The following is a 19820-nucleotide window of genomic DNA, read 5'->3' as shown; positions in this document are numbered from 1 at the left end:
GAGACAGGCCCTGAACGAGGTCCGCGTTGTCAAGTGAAGAGGATTCACGCAGAACCAGTGGAGGGGGGAGGAATGAGGGAGGTAGAAGCGCAATGTGATGGGGTGGCGCAGCGTCCGCAGCTCCCACACAATCACGGTCGAGAGTGTGATCTCTGTCTGCAGAGCACGTACAGACTACTAAGATGCAACCCTTCCTGCTCTGTCGCGAAGAGACGTGATGCCGCACAAGGGTGCACTCACTCACAGCAGTTCCGGAAACGCTCGACGAGAGAGAGAGGCCTGAACAGAAGTTGTGAGAGATGCGGAGGAGGAGGAGGGGAGGGCGCAGCTACACATGCGATTCTCTGCAAGTCTCTCTGTGTACTTGAGGTGAGCGTGTCCAGGCGGCGGACTATCCTCAAAGAGTTCGACCTGAAGACGAGTCATACGCGGAGCGAGAGGCTATGCGGCGGCAGTGGCACATTCGCCATACCTAGTTGACCGGTGCGATCTGGTGCTGCCCTCCCACGTCGCGTCTCTGTTGTGTGTCTTTCTTGCCGAGTCCTCCGCGTGCAGGCCAAATTTCGGCCGCTCCATTTTTTTTCGGCTCTCCTGCTGTCTTCGGTGTTGCACGAACATAACATGGACCCAGGCACACGAACTGGGGCAGGCATATGGCCTTCCATCCTCTCTGATTCTGGCCTTCCGAGGCTCACGTCACTCAAGGCCACTATGCGTGTCAAGCGGTGATGGAGAGGGCAGGCCCGTGAGCAGCTCAGCACTCGCGAGTTGGCGGCCCGCCTCCACAAAAGGACTGCGCTCCCGCATCACCTGCTCCGCCTCGGCAATCAAGGCATCAATGAGGGCATTGGTGCTTACCGTCATCGATGATGGCGATGCCCACAACGCAGCATGGTCATCGTGACAGTCCATCCTGTCGACCAACGCATCAGAGTATCCATCCGCATAGGCAAGAGAAGGCTCGGGTTCGACACTGGTGCGTCTCGAGAGGCGCGCCCAGGCTTGACTGCTTCGCGTTTCTGGTGCAGTGACCCCCGCAACGGGTGCCGGAGCCACAGCGCCAGAGGCACTGATGCGGACAGGGTGCACTGGACAGGTACTGAACCCCGCCGCATTGGTCTGCGGCCCCCGCCGCAGGAGAGACTTTGACGCGATGGGAAACTGGCAAGGGTCGCGGCCCTTCTCCACAGCTGCGAGGTTGTACAAGGATGGAAGTTGATGCCAGCTCACCCGCAGTGCCGTGAGGTCGTGCAGAGTCACAAAGTGGTTGGCAAAATTTGCATCGCTTCCTGAGGCGGCTCGTTCGGTGATGCCACCACCTCGGACGTTGTCCTCCATAGCCGTTATGCCGAGCCACGACAGGCAAGAAGCGTCCACGGCGGCTGCCTCACTACCCTCCATGTCCTCTTCCTCGCTCTCCCTTACTGTGGTGGCAGTATGCAGTATTGCATTCCGTTCCACGTAGGCGTTAACCGAGCATAGCGGGATGCCCCCGGAGGTGCACCGCGCCAGGGTTTTCGTGAACTCCCGAAGTCGAAGGAGCGCCAAGTGGGTGAGATGGTTGCCTCCCAGGAACCAAGTGCATCTACGCGACTGAGGCTGGGTCGGATGCCGTGGCCCAACGGTGGGAGGGCAGGAGGCTGTGGAAAAGCGCGGTTCCTCGTACTTTGGCATCACGGCTCGCAGCAGCTGAAGGGAGAGTGGGAGCTGCAGCAAGGCCGTGTCCGCGAGCCCACACTCCTCCAAGCCCAAGGCGAAGCCGTGTTCACCGGCAGTGGCACTCAGGCCCATTTCACGCGGCGCTAGGCCGCCATGTTTTTCTGCCGCGTGGTGCTCAGTGACCGCCGAGTCGGATGCGCGAGGAGGTGCGTATGATGCACGTAGAGCAGCCCCAGCCATTACAGCACCAATAAGGGCAGCTGAGTAGAACGAGTTCTCGGAGAGATCCAGCAGCCTTAGCGATGGCAGGTATGTGAACGGCGTGAAACTGTCATTCTCGGCATTCTCGGTGTTCTGCTGAACCCCTTCTGCGCGGATACCTGCCAGGACGCGCGCCTCGTCGAGAAGAGTGCGATGCACCTCTTCTTGAAAGACGGCTTCGAGGTCGGAAAGCTCGCGTGCTACGCTTCCCTGCCGCGTCAAGCCTGGAATGGCTCGATTAATGTTCGAGCTCAGCAGTCGCAGCACATCCGCCAGCACGGCATCCGTACAGCCAACCTCGCGTAACACAATTTCTTCGACACCACTAAACGCGTGCTGCGCAGAACCGAGCGGGTGCCACGTGCTGCGCGACACTTCACGCGTTGCTTCCAGACAGAGAAGAGCGCTCAACAGCTGCCGGATGCCAGCATCACCGAGGCAGTGGTTGTGGCTGAGGTCAAGCTTGGTTAGCTGCATGCACAAGGGCGGCAGCAAAACCTGCCGCGCCGGAGAGCGCTGCGAGAGGTCACCCATCTCCTTGTACGCCGCCTCACGAAAGCACTCGAGGAAAGCAAAGAGAAAACCTTCAGTGTACAGCGCACGTGCATCGGCCTCGTCCACGCCGCAGCCCACTAAGAGAAGAGGACTCCTACGCGGTGATGATGCTTCTTCTGCCGCTTCCAGGGGTTGCCTTTCACATGCCGATTGTGCCATGCCCGCACCGAGAGCAATGAGAAGCTTCCGGCGGGCGGCCGAGCTGTTCTCTTCCTCGCCAACACAGCCACGCGGCACAGATGCCAACGAGTTCCAGGAGGGATCGATAGAGTCTACGATGTGGCCGTTTGCGCTGCCTGCACGGAATGGATTCACGAGGGAGGCGTGCAAGAGCTTCAGGACCCCGACGGCTCCTAGCGTGTTCCGCTGCAGAGAGAGTGTATGCAGAAGGCAGCGCTTGCAGAGAGATGCGGACGCGTCATCACGTGCAGCACACGGGCGCGCACCGTCTCTACACTGTGCGACCTTTTCCAAGTAGGAAGTCACCCACACCGCACCGCGGTCTGTCAGACCTACACCGTCGAGTATCAAGGACTCCAGAAGAGGGAGACGTGCTCGGTGCGGTGCCGACGCAGCATGCCGAGAGTCGTCGTTTGGCGGTGCAGTAGCGCTAGGGAAAATAATGGAAATGAGCGCTTGCACGCCGGCGTCCCCCAGAGAACAGTCGCTCAGGTTCGCGACACAAATGTTGCTCCACGGCGCCGCAGGTAACCTAGCTCGCGCATCCGGCCCCAACCATGTTGCCCATTGATGCACATCCGCAGCAGTCACCTCGCTATGACCTTCAAGAGAAAAGACGGCCAGCTGATGCGAGGACAGCACCGAAACAAGCTTCACCAGCACGTCAGCCGCAGCGTCACCTTCGGTTTGCCTGTCGTCAGCAACGCCTCCTCCACTGCCAGCGATGCCAGAAAGGTTCACGCTTTCCGGAACGCGCCACCGTATCGGCTTACCCTTGGCCCACCCGTCTGCACTCAGAGCACGGAGGCACCCGCAGGCATAAAGTCGAGTCGAGTGCTCATCCTCAGTAGAGGCACCAGAAAACGGCACCAGAAAAGGAGGCGGGGCGAGGTCCTCCGCGCCCCAGTGACGATCTGCTGTGAGGTGTCTGACGGCGCCTCTCAGGACGGCGCCCATAAGTGAGGCAAGACAGGAGAGCTTGTCCTACGTACCAATACAAGTGACGAGAATACGGGGGAAAAAAATCTATGAAAGAACACAAAAGAAGAATGAAACGGGAGCGGGTGCGCATGCGGTGTGTCCGATGGCGTAGATAGAGCGCGATGGGCGCAGTTGTCAACCAACACAACACGCAAGGAACAAGTACGACGCGGATATCGTCGAAGGAGGGGAGGGGGAGGGGTGACCCCAATGACGGAGCAGGAGAGAGGCGCGGAGTGAGATAGGCGAACGCGACAAAGGTCCAAGAAAGGACTGCGCCGAAACAGAAGGACCTCGCGGCAGTGGAAGGAGTTGGGATTGTTGCTGGCTATATGCCCATCTTGTCCCCCCTGCGAAGAAAAAGAATACGCGTGCGCACTCGCACGCGCGACTATGTTTGACGTTACGGATGCGAGGAGATACAGATGCGGTGCGTTCACGCATCTCGGCGACGCAGATGGAGGCCGGCGCATCGATTGTAGCCGGCCGCGCACATCCAAGCACAGAGAGAGGAGAGAGAGGAAGTGGCCGTCGCGTCGCATGTGTGCGTGTGTCTTCCCGAATCCCAAACAGGGCGCATGCGTGAAAGAGCCGCGGATGGCCCCAGTCCTGCGAGTTCTTCAACCTGCACCTTTACTCCAAGAAACGGAACGGCACTTGAGGTAGAGCAACCGTGCAGCGCTTGAAGCCAGCAGAGCCTGCCCCGCGCAGTTCCAGGTGCTGGGCACCGTTTTCATAGAAGACATCGGCCAGAAGCTGCAGCGTGCTCTGCGTTATCGGCCTCTGGCAGCAGAGCTTGTCATTGAGGCGTGCCATGTGAGTGGTGGATCACACACTACCCGCTGAGCATCAGCTTATTATTTCTTTCGGTTTGGTTTCTGCTTGTCTTCTGTTTTCGTCAGAGAGTGGAGGGTGTGGTGGTGGTGTACTTCACCGCCTGACAGGGTGGCACAAAGCAACGGCGCACACACACACACGTAGTCACGGGAATGCTTCTATCATTATCACCGTCCACATCACCAAGCAACGCAGTGACAACCGAAGACGAATCAAACACAAAAACAAAACACACAGAGGCACACGGAAATCCCTCCACCACCAGCGTCTGGCGCAAATGACTCAATGTAATCCTCCGCGCGCCTCCCCCTTACCTCCACCGCAAACACGTGTGTGAGCGAAGACATGCCCACACACACACACACACACACACACACACAGATGAGGACAAAGGACTGGCCCGCACACTGGCCAGAGAAGCAACAGCAACAGATTTACGCTAAGAGAGCGAAGAAACCAACGAGAACGCCAAATGCCGGCCACACCGCGCACACGCAAAACGCGCGTCGGCAAGGAGAAGGGGAGTGTAGGTGGCGGCGGAATGGGGAGCGGCAGCATAACAGTTGTAGTAGGAACAGCATGACCGCATCTCAGAGCACCGACGGCCTGTCCCCCGCCGGCTAGCTCGGTCGACAGCGCAGATGCGCGACGACGCACACGCACCCCGGGCGAGCAAGCACGAGGACACTAAGCGAGATAGAGAGGCGCAGATGCCTTGTGCGCCAGAAGCATATGGGAGGGGCAGCAGAAAACACAGGCGTTTTCTCACCACCGTGCAACCCTTCGCTACCAGGCTACCGCGCAGACCACCCGGCACCCAGCTCTGCGCATCCCTGGTGATGACGACTCTTCGGCCTCATCCTGCCACGTGTGCCACAACGCGCTGCCATGTTTTCGTTTTGCGTGCGTACGTTTCGCGCTTTACGAAGTGCTGCACAGATCGGTGTAGCGGTTTGCCTGGTTGTTCATCAGGAGCGCAATGATAAGCCCGTAGAGGCCCAGCGCCTCGGAGAAGATCAGCATGAGCACCATCGCCACAAAGATTTGGTCCTGCTTACCATACGCACGAGCTGCGGTGTCCCCGACGACGCCGATGGAGAGACCGGCGCCGAGGGCCGCGAGCCCAGCCGCAAGACCGGCGCCGAGGTGGAGAAAGCCCGCGTAGGAGGAATAGCTGTTGTCCTCCGTGTGGATGTTATTGTTGATGATGACGGCAATGATAAGGCCGTATATACCCAGGATACCAGCCATGACAACTGGTACGATGCCGCGCATAATCTTCTCAGGGGCGGCGAGGCCGAGGTAGGCGACGCCGACGCCAGACTTGGCCGCGCCGTAGGCAGAGCCCAGGTTGGCAAAGACGAGGGCGGCCGCCGCACCCATGGAGCCGAAGAAACCGGCACTCTGCGGGTACATGACTGCTATGCAGGCATCCACGCTCGCTGGATCGACGCCGTAGGCAACGGCCGCGCCAGCCACCGCCAGCATGCAGCCAGCGCCGAACATCCTTGCGCCGAATACAGACATCCGAAATAGTCGCTTGGGTAGGGGAGGGGAGAGCGCAAATGGCTGTCGACGAGGGCGACAGCACCGATGGGCGGTGAGCTGCAGCGTGTACGCGATTACCTACAAGTGAGTCCGTCAGGCGCGACAAACAGCCGGTTGGGTCGGATGTGTGTGTGATCGATAATGTGGTGCGTCACAGACAACGGCGGGAAGAACCGGGGAACACGTCTACGACAACGGGCGAGACTGCGGTTGGGGACGAGCGGATACCCCGACAACGCACAAAGCAAGGACGAAGAGAAGGTCAGGGACTTGATTGTAAGCGTGGAGACAGGTAGAGAAGACACAGAGAGGGGCGCGGCGAAGGGCGCGAACACATCCCGCACTTCTCAAGGATTGAGGGGCACTCCATGAAAGACACGAGCGATGCCGCTGGAAATGCCCACCTGCCAACCAGGGATTGTGATGCCTTGCGCTGCACATGGAATGGCCTACGCACAGACGCAAAGGCACACAGATGAGCAGCCTAATTTTCTGTGCTGCACACCATGCGCGCACTGCTCGACATCGACACTTTATCTTGTCGAGGAAGGTTGGGGAGGGGGGGGGAGACTCTCGACTTGCCGGGGCCTGGATGCAGACGAGAAGAGAAACACGACATACACAAAGGTGTTGTGTGTGTGGGGGGGGAGGGGGGTCAGCTACGCGGACAAGGGCGTGGCCACCGCACTAGTGCCACGTAGGAGGCACACCAAGTTGACAGAGAAAGAGAACGACATCCATGCGCACACATATCCGTAGAGCCTTGGCAGTGGCCGTCTCGCTTCTCCAGCGCACAAGTCTGTGTACCGCAGAGCGGCCATCTCCCGAAACGCACCGCCCTCTGTCTCCAGCACATGCCCTAGTGGTGCACCAAAGGACTTCACGGACTCCAGGCCTGGTAGGATATGGTGCACAATCGTCAGCTGGGAGGTGATGTCGTGCAAACACGGTTGTTGGCATCGGTGCACTCGCTGCATTCGGTCATCTACGGTGTGGAACTTCCCTCAGGTCACAACGGTCATCGGGCAACCAGCCGTGCCTGGAGCGACACCCCGCCGCAGCGGCTGCAGCGCATCCAGCCACCACGCCCGTTGTGCGTATGTGCGCCGCTCAGCCGCTCTTGGACACGTGCATCCCACAGTGGAGTGTGCGCACATGTGTTGGTGCGTGAAGCGGGACACGGCGAGATGGCGGCTCAAGGTCGACAAGGTGCGAGACACAAATTCATCCAGAGCGATGATGGCTGCTGCAGGCAGTGATTCCGCGCACGAACCAGTCGCAAGAGCGCAAGTCCGTCAGACAAGCCCGCTTCCAGGAGGGGCTTCGCGCACGCGGACAGACATTACCCCAACGTCGTGGCGCCAAACGCCGCTCTGTCTTTTCATTGCCGTCCCCCCCCCCACTCCTCCCTCCTCTCCCCTTTCCTTCCGATGAGTATCGAGCGCGCACCCGCAGGAGCACACAGCAAGAAAACGTTCGAGTGTTGATACTCAAGAAGGAGAAAGAAAAGGCGGTGCCGTGTGCATGTGCGTGTAGATACATTCTCCTCGCCTTCTGCTCAGACGTAGATACTCGTGCCCTCTGCCGGGTGGCGTCCCCTGTACCTCGTCATACACTGATGGCGATAGACAACGGTCCCTTAGTACTCCATGGTTTTCGCCAGCAAGCGCGAGAGGAGGGTGGGTGGAGCTGGGAACAGGTAAAGAATACAATTGAAAGAATCAGTGCACAAGGTGCGACTGTGCCTGTGATGAAGGCATCCGCCCAGTGAGCACTCCGCCTCCTTTTCCTCTGGTGACCACCACAAAAGGGGCACGAGCCCGCGCGCACCATCGCAGCGCCGCCAACCTCACAGCACAACGAGACCTCGCACACGCACGCAGAACGAGAGGAAGGCTCCTCTTGTGCACATCGCACGGTCCATCCCTTGCGCCCCGAAGTTCCCACTCGCCACATGCGGCGCACACAGCACCTCACGGAAGACTCAGCACCTTCTTCAACTCTTTCTTGTTCACCTTGCCCGTTGCGTTGCGCGGGATCTCCGGCACGACAATGTACCGAGACGGGCACTTGTACGGCGCCAGTAGCTGCAGGGCAACCTTTTTCAGCTCTTCCGTCACCGCTGCAGACTCGCACCACGCGGCGCCCTTGCCAAACGCGATGCCGCGCGCCCTCGCCGCCTCCGGCTGCATCGCAACAACCGCCACAACGCTCTCACCCTGCACAGCGTCCGCGGCGCCAACAACAGCCATCTCGTAAAACAGGTCGTTGCGCGCAAGCAGCGTCGCCTCGATCTCCAGCGCAGAGAGCTTGTACCCGCGCGACTTGATGATGTCCACGGTCGACCGCCCCAGAATTGTATACACAGCAGGCTTTCTCGCGCGCAGCCGCACGCCAACGGTGTCGCCCGTGTCGAAGAACCGCATCCCTGCCGCATTCGTCCGCACCTCCTTCTTCGTCGCCGTCGCATTGTTCCAGTAGCGGTCGAACAGCGACTCCGACGCGATACTCAGCCCACCCACCTCGTCGTACTCCGCCTCCTTTGCCGACGCCTGCTCCATCGCCTCCGCCGTCTCCGGCTGGTGCACATACGTCTTCACTGTCGGCAACGGCGAGCCTACCGTTCCGGGGTGCCGGTCGGAGATGGGGTGGAGCGGCTGGCTGAGGGCCATGCCGATCTCTGTCATGCCGTAGCGCTCTAGCAGCGTGTGACCCGAGAGCTCGCAGAACTGGTTGAGCGTGGGCACCGGCAGGGGTGCGCTGCCACAGACCATGAGGCGCACAGATTCCATGCAAGCCTTTCGGAATCCGGTCTTCTCAACGGGGCTGAACTTGCGCTGCACGGCATCACTGAGCTTCGCATAGACGGTGGGCACCGCCATAAAGAGCGTGATGTCGCCCTGCTCGAGCCGATGGGCCACCCGCGCAGCGTCGTCGAAGGTGGTCACTACGCAACGAGCATTCGACGCGATGGCGCACAGAAGAATGTTTACAAGGCCGTGTACATGGTGCCACGGCAAGACGTGAAGAATGCTGTCCGTATCTCTCCACTGCCACGCATCCTGCAGCACTTTCACCATGTTGGTCACGCTGGCGTGGGTGTGCACGACGCCCTTCGGCTTTGCCGTCGTGCCGGAGGTGTAGAGCATGAGGCAGTCGTCATACTTGGTGGGGCGTGCCCACGGCATAGCGTGCCAGCGCTGGTAAACGGGATTCAGTCCATCAAGGTGCCCGGAGTCGAAGCAGAAGAGGCCATCACCGTCCACGTCGCTCCCGGCAGGAACAGCACCTCCCGTGGCTTCCGTGGGCGCACGGTTCCGGAGGAGATGTTCCTGCTGCACAATCTCTGCGTGCCGATCCAACTCGCGAGCCTTGGCGGCGGCCTTTTCGTCGTCGAGACGCTTCACGAGATCCTGAGCGCTCTGCATCGGTGCACAGGCGCTCTTCGCGGGCGGTAGCCACTCCGTCTCCAGCATGGCGGTCTCCTTAGTATCACGCTTTGCAGTGATGTCGCGAACGAGAAGAGTGGCGTCGTAGACGGTGTCGACGAGGAACGTGTTGGAGGTGACGCTGGAGTTCTCGGGCAGCTTTGGTTCCCTCGACGCACTCTGCGGGATTTTATCGATGTCCACCTCAGCGCGAACGTACAGCTCCTCGTACTCGGCAGGTAACTTCTCCTTCAGCAGATTTGTGTTGCCCACAATGCTGCGGCTGCCGCTGTGCTTCAGCACGTACATCAGTTCATCCTTATACCGCTGAGACACGGACATCGGTGTGACCAGCTGGTTCAGTGACCAGCTCGCCAGCAGCGACACAGCATACGTGTACCCCGGGCCGCACAACACGGACGTCGTGTAGAAGCCTGTGTCCTTCATGTAGTCGCAGCTCGGTGTCCGTTCGCCTTGCGCGAACACGCTACGCACGTGCGCCGGCCTGCTTGGCTGCAGCCAGCTCAGCGAAGTCTCGCCGCGCGCCTGCGCCACTGCCTCTTTGCGCCGAACCATCGCGTCCGCCATGGCCACTACGTCGCGCTGCAACTGCCCGTACGTGAACTGCACCTCGGGCATCCCCGGCACCTCATGTCTCAGCGCCACCTTTGACGGCTGGGCCTCAAACACCTTCTTGAGGACATGGTTGTACTCAAACAGGGTGGCGTAGGGTACCTTGGCGAGTATTGGGGAGGTAAAGACGCGGAACATGGCGTCGGTTGTTGTTTTGTATTCGAGAGGGAGAGGAGAGAAGCGAATGCCAAGACAGCGGGAAGTGCACGAGGCGAGGACAGCGGGTGGGGGTGGTGTGGGAGCTGAAGGCGGCAGAGATCAGACTTACTCGTGTCCACCTTTAATGTTCCTTTGGCACGCCAAAAACATGTTCGTGGTGTGGGTTGGGTGGGCGTGTCTTGAAAAAGGCAGGGAAGCTGTCTGTGTGTGTCTGTGGAAGGGAGAGGTGGAGTGTGGAGATGGCAGTGAAGGAAGGGCGTGAGGTGTGAAGGATAAACGCGAGGAGGAGGAGGGAGGGTGGTCTGGAGTCCATGCGTGGCGGCGTGTATGAGACTCTGTGAGAATTGGCCCGCTCATGAAGTACTAGCTAGATCTGCGATACGTCGGCTTCTCCCGAGACTCCTCTTCCTCGCCTTTCCAGACGGGCCTCTTTTTTTTCAGCTCTTGTCCTGTTGGTGGGCATCTGTGGGCGGGGTGGGGTGCGCCATGGTCGATGAGAGGGGAGACGAAATCGCGAAGACGCTCAAGAGAAGCACACCCGACACCCGCGCGCACAGACGCCCACCAACACGAAAATGAAAAAAAAACGAGAGTGAGAGTGAGAGAGACACATGCACAACGGCAGCGGTGCATACAGAGGAGGAACCGCCACAGAGAACTGTGCCGACCAAACGGAGAGGAGCATTGTATTTGAACAAAAAAACAAGCAAAGTGCCACCAACACGCACACATACACCCATCGATTCACGCATATGCCTGCCTGCCTGCGTCCCCCTGTGCGCGGAAAACAGCACGCAAGGAGAACCGTTAGACAGCAACAACAACACAAAAAAGGAAAAGCGAGAGAGAAACCGTTGCGCCCGTGGCCGTGAAAGACCCCGCCCTCCGCCAACGCACACAGACACACACCCACACGTCCCCTAATGCCAACACGCCTGCGGTGATGGGCTCGCCCTTTGCCGTCCATGGTTTTCCCTCTCTACTCCTCTTCCCTTTCCTCCTTGGCCCTTCTCCAGTCACGCCTACCTTGATTGCTTTTTGTTTTTCCTTGGCCGTCTGTGGGGTGTTCCGCAAACCTCCCGGCGTGTTCGGCTGTTGCCCCGCCACGGCAACAAAGAAGCATCAAGAAGGACACAAAGGCAGAGGCATACCGTCAAAAAAGGGACGCAGACGGACATCTCCCTCGGAAAAAGAGGGGGAAAAACAGAAAACAAGCTGAGCATCAACACACACACACGAAGGGGCCGATGCGTGTGAGAATACGTGTGCGAGGAGCATCTGCGCGCTGAGAGGCAGGCAACAAAAGGGAAGCAGTCGGGCACGCCGGAGATGTGTAGACCGCATCTCTTTCACTCACAGATAGCGTGGACCCTCACCATCTTTTTCCTTTTTAAACCATGAGACATCCCCTTCAGAAAACCACAGTTTTGTCGGCGCCCTAACCGCTCTGCCACCAGCATGTCACCAACCCCGCGCATGCAAGCACACTTCTCCTTTTCGTGCTGCACCACGACTGAATCCGAGCCGTTCCGCCGTTGAAACGGGCTCCTCTTGTCCTCGCCCCGTCCCTCTTCCTCGCATGCGCGCCGCGCGATCAGCAGCCACGCGGACCGGGCTGGACTGCGTGCCTTGATCAGAAGCGGGGGCGCGTCCACGATCCTACTCCAAGACGGAGGCTCTGGCGCGGGGGGGGGGGGAGTACCGCGGAGCTAGCGGGATAGCAGGCAGCACGCCATCTTCGCCCCATGGTGGCCGCTGCCAGTCGCCCGCCGTTGCAGGAATCGCAAGTGCGGACAGGTGCCCATGCGGAACTAGGTGAGCATGGTCGCCACCTGCCGTCTCGTGAGCTCAGCATCCGCGTTCTGCTGATGTCGGACCGTTGCCGCCAAGAGCCTCTTGCCTCAGCGTGCGACGCGGTTTCGGGGGATGGCGGCCTGGCGTCTAAGGCCGGTGGCCAGGTCCGCAATCCATGCACTTGGGCGTCGGCGCCTCTGGTGCGGTTGATTTCGCAAGCTTCTCCATCTCGTCATTGTACACCAAGTCACCATGGCCACGGACACTCCGGACTGGAGAGGCGCACGCGACGGGCCACAGCAGCGCCAGGAGCAGGGAGCCGCAAGCAAAGGTGCAAGAGCGTGGGAGGAAGGTTTGGGCAGATGGCTGTGCCACGCGTGTATGTCTGCCATACAAGCCGAACACACATAAGAAGACACACTCTAATGACTCACGCACCCAGAGACATAGATATGTGCAGCCCTTGGAGAACCTCTTTGCCCTATCCCATCACCGCAGTCCAGCGCTCGCGTTCCTCCTCCTGGTTCACACATCCGCCCCTTCGACTCGGAATGCGAATAAGGACATCGAAAAAGAAAAAAAACGTTGCAGTGCCCATGTGTGGTGGGAAGTGAGGGCCCCGTCGTATGGTCGTGATACAAGCAATCGTGCCGACGATGCGTCCACGAATAACCGCTTTACTTCCAGCCCGCCTTCCTTGCCTCACGCGCCTCGTGCAACGTCCACCCTCCTCCGTTGTCGTACATCGTATGCGCTCATCTGTTTTCCATGGGGGCCTCACTTGCCATTAGCCGCCTTGACCTTCTCCGTTAGCGCCGGCAACACTTTGAAGAGATCATCGACAATGCCGTAGTCGGCGATTTGAAAGAAGGGCGCTTCCTCGTCTGTGTTAACCACCGCGATCACCTTCGAGTCCTTCATGCCGGCTACGTGCTGGATAGCGCCGGAGATGCCGCACGCGAGGTAGAAGTTCGGGGCGACGGTCTTGCCCGTCTGGCCGATCTGCATCTCATTTGGCACGTAGCCGGCATCTACAACAGCGCGGGTAGCGCCGACAGCTGCATTCAGCGGGGCGGCGAGCTCCTCGAGCATCTTGAAGTTATCGCCGCTCTTCATACCTCGGCCGCCAGAGATGACGGTCGCTGCCGTCATCAGGTCGGGCTTATCGCTGGTGGACAGCTGGTCTTCTACAAACTTTGCCTTACCCACCGCCGGGGTCGCGGCGAGATCCGCCACTGCGGCGCTACCACCGCCAACCTCGGCTCGCTCAAACGACGTACCGCGCAAGGTACAGTACTTGATCTTGTCAGACGACTTGATGGTCGTTATCGCATTGCCAGCGTACGTCTGCCGCACAAACGTGTTCTCGTCCACGATCTCCGTGACTTCGGGAATGGGCATGCAGCTCTGCCTCGCTGCCGCCCTGGGGATCACGTTTTTGCCGAATGCCGAAGTCCCGGCAAAGACGTGCGTGTAACCGTTCGCCTTCACCGCCGCGTCGATGAGCGGAGCGTACTCCTCCGGGAGGCCGTGGCTGTATTGCTCCCCGACCGTCACGAGCACGCTCGCAACAGGCTTGATCTTGGCCAGCACCTGGGCCTCATCCTTGGCGGACGCACCGGCCACCAGGATCGTCACAGGGCCCACCTTCGTGGCGCCTGTAATGGCGGACAGCGTCGCTGGTGAGGCCTTCCCACCCACCATCTCAGCAATGACGAGGGCTTTGCCCAGTGAGAGTGCAGTCGCGCGGAACATGCTTTGCCGAAAGAAAAAGGTTTCGTTTCCGTTTCGAGATACACGGGTGTCTCTACGACGGAATAAAAAAAGGGAGAAGAGGGGGGCGGGTAGGATCGCAGTCGCTGCTTGTGTGTGTGCTGGGTGTATGACCTTGGAGAGAGAAAGTCGGGAAAGGGGCACTGCTCGTTGCAACTGTGTGTGTGCGTGTGCGTGTGGATGAAAGGGAGATGACGGGCGGCGAAGGGTTTGTGTGGTGGAAGGCTCGGCCATGCAAATGTGTGAGCGGGCACGGCGAGAGACGCCAATGATACGAGACGTGGGCACGGGAGCGACACGATGGGGTGGAGTGGGGGCAATGCACGCACCACCAACACCTTTGATACGTCCGTCCGTGCACAACGCATATGCCTGCCGGCATGCAGTCCCTCCGATGCCTCACAATCCGTCTCTATCGCTGAGATCGGATGCCTTGTACACAAAGATCCAGAGCGGAGAGGGAAGCAGACAACGTTCCGCACCGGCACAAGGACAGATGAGGGGCGGGCAGAGCGTTGACTGGGGTTGGGACGGCGTGGCCTACACGGCCTCAAAGCTACGAGGAATTTATCGGCCCGATTCGGCATTGTCGTGGTTTCGTCCCCTGCAATCCCTTCTCACACACACCACACACACCATACGCACACACGTACACACGTACACACACAAACAGAAGCCCGCCCAGTTGGTGTCTACTGGACATTACCTTCCCCCCTGCACAGAATGTTGTCACCCCGCTGTCGCCTCTCTGTATCTCCTTTTTTTTCGCCTTTGCTTCTTTCAAAATCTTAGTTACGTCTTTCCTTCTTTGACCATCGCGGGGGAAACATTCCGTGCATGGGGGGGGGATGCATGTGTATGTATAGGAGCGCACGAAAGACGTGTGCCGACGTGCACGCAGACACAGCGACAGAGGCAGACAGGCAAACCGAGTGAGAACAGAGGACAACAAGGAGGAGGAGAAGAGGACGTGAAAACACAAGCAATGAGCAGGTGAGGCGGAAAAGAGTCCCCCCTCCCCCTCCCTCTCTCCTCCCCCGAGGGGAGCAACATCGTCATCAAAAAATGGAGAGCTATTTAAGAGGGGGACGAAGCACACACACACACACACACAGAGAGAGAGAAAATGCATACACACAAGCGTGCATGCAGCGAAAGGAGAGAGCGCGCACACAGACGTACGCCACTCGTGCATACAAGAACATCAACGAGACACAACGGCACGTACGCAGACAAGAAACAGGAAAAAAAACACAAACCAATGCAGCGAGATCCATGGTGGAAACAGGGAGGTAAGGAGAAGGGGCATGTCGGCGCTGATGGCCACCTCGTCCCCATTTTTTGTCGGTCCACTCTCCCTGGCCTTGTCCACACAAAGCTCTCCTTTGGAATAGGGTTTCCTCGGCTCCCTCGGCCGTACTCTCTGCACAGAGCGCGAGGCGCGGACACGTACGCTCTCACGTGTGCAGACAGACGTCGACAGTAGAATGAACCCAACGAACGACGAAGTAACCCTCCCCCCCCCAAAGAAAGGAGAGCCTCTGCTGCTGCAGTGTGAGGCAATGTAGAGAGTAGAGAAGGGGTATCAAGACCGTACCTGCTAAGACCACGACGACGAAAAAAAAGACGGAAAAGGGAAAACGCGCAAGTGAGTGGCACACCCACGAAGGAGGAGGAAGTACCAGCAGTATCAACGAGTCCGTCGCAACACCGCACCCGTCATACGCAGCGTCTCATGGCGCGAGGGGGACAGAGAGAACAACGCGGGCGGCCCCATAGGGAGAGACTCTGCCTCAGAGAGAAGATGGTGTGGGCGAGGGAGCACAGTCATCGGGATGGCAAGTGCAATCGAAGTAAACAAGCGAGATTGGTGATCAGCTGCATTGTTCGCAGTGCATCGCAAGAAAGTAAAGCGGATGTATCCAGATGCCTGCGTCCCCCATGCCTACTCGCTCTTCACACAGTGCATCCTTCCCCCTACTCTATGCAATGCTCTCGCGTCCTTCCTGCGCGTGCCCGCTCTCCGCCCGCTTGATCTGTCCTTTGAAATTGCGAAAGAGGGAGAGGGATCCGCCGCACACCCTCGGCCCATCACGCCCAGCACGCACACGTACACGCACCGGCATCCTCCGGTATGCAGAAACACCGAAAACAAACAAACGAGAAAACGCGAAGTCCACGCCGGCGGGTGACCTTGTAGAGACATGACGTGACCCACCAAACACAAAGAGGGAGAACGTGTAAACAACAACCACAACGCAACGAGTACCGCGTGTGTTAGGGTAGAGGTGGGGATGCACACATGCAAAATGAGTGAAGAGTAACGTAGGGCACGGAAGTGGAAGGAGCGGAGCAAGGTGACAGGGATGGCTTCCACACCACGTGCGAGAGGGGGGGGGTGAGGTGGAGGGTATCAGCACTACACAAATGCCTCCAGAGGCATAGACCAATCCCCCCCACACACGTACACATTCGTGCGGTAGGATACAGAATAAGTGTTGTGCAATGAACAACGATCGCGCTGTTATTTCTCCCCTTTTGTTGTTGTTCGCTTTCGCTCATGAGGAATGGATGCGTGTGCGAGGGCGCATACCTGCACGCGTCACTCCTCGTTGGGCGCCCTGCATTTTGCCATTTTCTTTTTTTTGAATGATCCTTCCTGCGCGCTTAAGGTTTTCCTTGACTGGCGGAAAAGTGACTCGCCACCCTTGGGGAAGGCGCCGCGGGGAGGGGGGGGGTTGGTTGGCTTCATAGGACGCGAGAAACTATGCGTACGGGATCTGGATCCTAGCGCGCTGACTGCCCATGTGTGCCTGCGTTCTCTCTCGCCGCCACCGACGACAATGACGCAAGCTGAAAAACGCCTGAATGCGGCCGAGGGAGGGACCAAAAGTCCCGGCACACACTCGCGGAAAGGGGGGGGGAGGTGCGCGCGCGCGCGAGAGAGACGCAGCCCTACATGAGAACACGAAAACAAAGAGTTCTTCCTATGCCACCGAGGGTGACTTCATGACACCGCGCAGCTGCCGTCACTCGCCCCCGGTTCACATGAAGAAACGTAGAAGAGACGGAAGACATAAAATAAAAACAGGGAGACGCGGGCAGCGATGGAGATCGTATACTCTGGCACACAAAAACACGCAACACGTACACACAGATAAAGCCGGTACCAACAGCGAAGAAAAAAAACGAGGCTAGTGAGCTAAGTTCAACCACCAACACCATCACAATGACACAAGGAAAAGGCAGCAGCGACGCAGACACAATGCAAAACAGAACGATGATGGTCACGATGCAGACATCAAGCCAGTACACAGGCGGGTCCTAGGAAACGGTAAGAAAAACAAGGTGGAGTGGAGTGGAAAGAAAGCGAAAGAAAAAAACGAAAAGCAACGTGTGTATGTCGACTTGTGTGTGCGTGTGTACGTGCGCATGGCAATAGAGGAGGGAGGGAGGAGGAGGAGGGGGCACAGGTGACAGTGGCGAAACAAACAAGCTAGCAAACAAACAAAAACAAACGAGCAGTGGTTCCTCTACTTGGCCGTATTTTCGCAGCGCTCTCCACTTTGTGTGTGTGTGTGTTTCCGGTTAACTTTCCTTGGCGCTCGCGCGCGCGTGGGTTGTCGAGTAAAAGAAAAAGAGCCCCATACACACGCATACGCCCCCGCAGTAGCAGCACGCTTCGCATCTGTGGCGGCACGTGTTTCTCTACGCGTATCGTTGGCCTGCGTGCACGCAAGCCGAACGATGCTATATGGTGATACATCATGGAGAGATTGAAAAAGATGGCGGGCAGACTTCGATTAGAATCGTGAAGAAAAGCATTAATGAGGACGTGATAGTTTAGAGAGAATTTCAGAGGGAGAGGGAGAGAGGGAGAGCGGTGGGCATGCGGCTTATCCATGCCGCACCTTCACAGTGAATAGTGGGATCGAGGAGTTGCGAGCCACCGCCTCATCGCAAGAAACGGGAACGCCGAGGCTAGCGAGCAACGCATCCGAGCAAACAAACAAAAAACAGCCACGACCACACAGCAAAACAACAGCGCCAGATTCATACCTAGCAACATAAACAAGGAAGACGGCGAAGGTCTGATGGATGCCAACCAGAGAAATGTTTTACAAACGGAAAAGACACAGCCTCCGCCGACGAGAGAAGGGCTGGATAATACGACATCGCACACACACACAGGCATACAGATGATGGTAGAAGCAGGATGAAGGAGAAAAAAGACACCAAAGACAATGATAGCCCCACAGAAACATCACATGACACACACACACGTAAGGAACGAAAGCAGAAGCGAACACGAGGGGAGGGAGGGAGGGAGCGCACACCGGCATGAGGACGGCATGCGCACACAAAGCAAGCCAACACAGTCGTCGTAATAATAGAAAACGGCAATAATACTAGCAGGGACACTTCAGGATCGAATGGAAACAATGAGGACAGCGGTGATGGTGGTGGGATGGGATGGGGGAGGGGAGGCAGCCAGGAAGGGGGGCTTGGGGTGGAGAGGTGAGAGGCGAATCAATCAGGAGATGGGCCCAGGCAGCTGAGGTTAGACGGCAACGAGCGGAACGGGTGGGGGTCATAAGGAACCGAAAAAGAACGATGGCATGGCATGGAAGAGACGGAGGTGGGGGTTAAAACGGGAACCTTGACAGCCGCACATGGATACAACAACAACAAAAAAAAAGAACGAAGCTCGACGGCACGAGGACAAAACACACGACGCTGGAAGGAGACGGGGCAATCGGGGGTGGGGATGGGATGGGATGGGATGGGACACGCATAAGAGGAAAAGAAAGAGACGTCAGCAGCACTGGGTAACAAAGCTTCATCTCCGATCAGCCGCACCACCTGCGGAGGAACAATCGCCACTACGATGTAGACAAGCCCTCATCCCCCCCCCCCCAAAAGCTCCCCCCCCCCCATGCGTGTTGCGAGCGCATATGAGCAGTCCCCCCATACCAGAATGATGCGAAGGGCCAATCGAACGCAACAACAAAAAGGCGTGGAGGGCCTGAGGGGAGGGGGTGGGTAGGTGGGGGAAAAATATCAGGATGCAGTGGCTCATGCACCGCCTGCATGACGGCGTCAGCACGGAGAGGCTACCCAGTAGCCTTTCTCCCTCTTTCATTTTTTGTTTGGCGTGAAGGTGTAGCTGTGCGTGTTTCCGGGGCCCGTGTGCGACGCGGCGCAGCGAATCCAAGCAAGAGAATCTGCGAGGAGGCACCACCTTCCGACCCTTTCTGAACACCAACCAATGAAGGATGATCACGGCGACGTTGCAGTAGACGGTGAGATGTCTCTACGCGGCACCCCCGTCTACTCATGGTGAAAGTCAGTTGGAATGCAACACTGTTCACCCAAAGCACAAGCGAAAAATAACAAAGTAAGGTTGTTCTGCCGGCGAGCAAAAGGGGAGCCAGCGCCCTCACACAGAGACGGCAACAGGGAAGCGGATTGCAATGACAGGCACCGTCGCGTTTACGGAGTGGGAGCGCCGTCCGCCATTCTGACCTGCTCTCTAGAACGACCCACTACCAGGCAGACAGAGCCATTCCGAAGCCACAAACGCACGTGCGGAAATTCCGAGGTCGTTTTTTTCTGTTTCTTCGCACTGCCGCCGCGTCCCATCCGTCCTCACGCGGCAGAGCCCCATTGGTGGGACATGATGGCCCGCCGGTCAGACGAGGAGGAGCTGGGGGAGAGCGGAGATGCGGCCCGCCGCGGAAGCTGCGCCTTGTCCATACACACCACGAACAAACCGCGATAGTCAGCCTACGTTCACCGCAGAGACACATATCGACCCCGTTCCGTGTACGTGTGGGCTGGTTGGCTACTCCGCTTGCTCCAACCCCTGCCGCCTCTACACTTCTCCCGTCATCGGCATGTCTTCGCTCCGTCACGATTCCCTTGCCTCATCGTTCCTCTACCACGGGTCTTCTTTCTGTTCCCTCTTTTACTCCTCGTCACATCTTCCCTCTGTTGCTCTACGACCTTCAC

At 58.4% G+C, this 19820-nt stretch overlaps 4 protein-coding genes across 4 annotated transcripts; all 4 read right to left on the bottom strand.

Moving 5' to 3' along the window:
* Window positions 1-696: 696 nt before the first annotated feature.
* Window positions 697-2634, bottom strand: LMXM_28_1165 (hypothetical protein; the record flags this gene model as incomplete). The annotated part of the gene is made up of 1 exon (XM_003876908.1): window positions 697-2634. One exon carries the CDS (start codon window positions 2632-2634, stop codon window positions 697-699), a length of 1938 nt encoding a protein of 645 aa, XP_003876957.1.
* A 2760-nt stretch (window positions 2635-5394) lies between these two features.
* Window positions 5395-6000, bottom strand: LMXM_28_1160 (putative vacuolar type h+ ATPase subunit; the record flags this gene model as incomplete). Its single annotated transcript, XM_003876907.1, has 1 exon — window positions 5395-6000. One exon carries the CDS (start codon window positions 5998-6000, stop codon window positions 5395-5397), a length of 606 nt encoding a protein of 201 aa, XP_003876956.1.
* A 1994-nt stretch (window positions 6001-7994) lies between these two features.
* LMXM_28_1150 (putative long-chain-fatty-acid-CoA ligase) lies at window positions 7995-10220 on the bottom strand (the record flags this gene model as incomplete). Its single annotated transcript, XM_003876906.1, has 1 exon — window positions 7995-10220. The coding sequence occupies one exon, from the start codon at window positions 10218-10220 to the stop codon at window positions 7995-7997; it is 2226 nt and encodes a 741-aa protein (XP_003876955.1).
* Window positions 10221-12812: 2592 nt separating this feature from the next.
* LMXM_28_1140 (putative electron-transfer-flavoprotein, alpha polypeptide) lies at window positions 12813-13790 on the bottom strand (the record flags this gene model as incomplete). Its single annotated transcript, XM_003876905.1, has 1 exon — window positions 12813-13790. One exon carries the CDS (start codon window positions 13788-13790, stop codon window positions 12813-12815), a length of 978 nt encoding a protein of 325 aa, XP_003876954.1.
* Window positions 13791-19820: the final 6030 nt, after the last annotated feature.

This window comes from Leishmania mexicana, chromosome 28 (genome assembly GCF_000234665.1).
Source record: "Leishmania mexicana MHOM/GT/2001/U1103 complete genome, chromosome 28".
In the NCBI taxonomy this organism is placed as follows: Eukaryota; Euglenozoa; class Kinetoplastea; order Trypanosomatida; family Trypanosomatidae; genus Leishmania; species Leishmania mexicana.
Note: the sequence above shows the minus strand (reverse complement) of the source record. Positions and strands in the feature narration are given on the sequence as shown.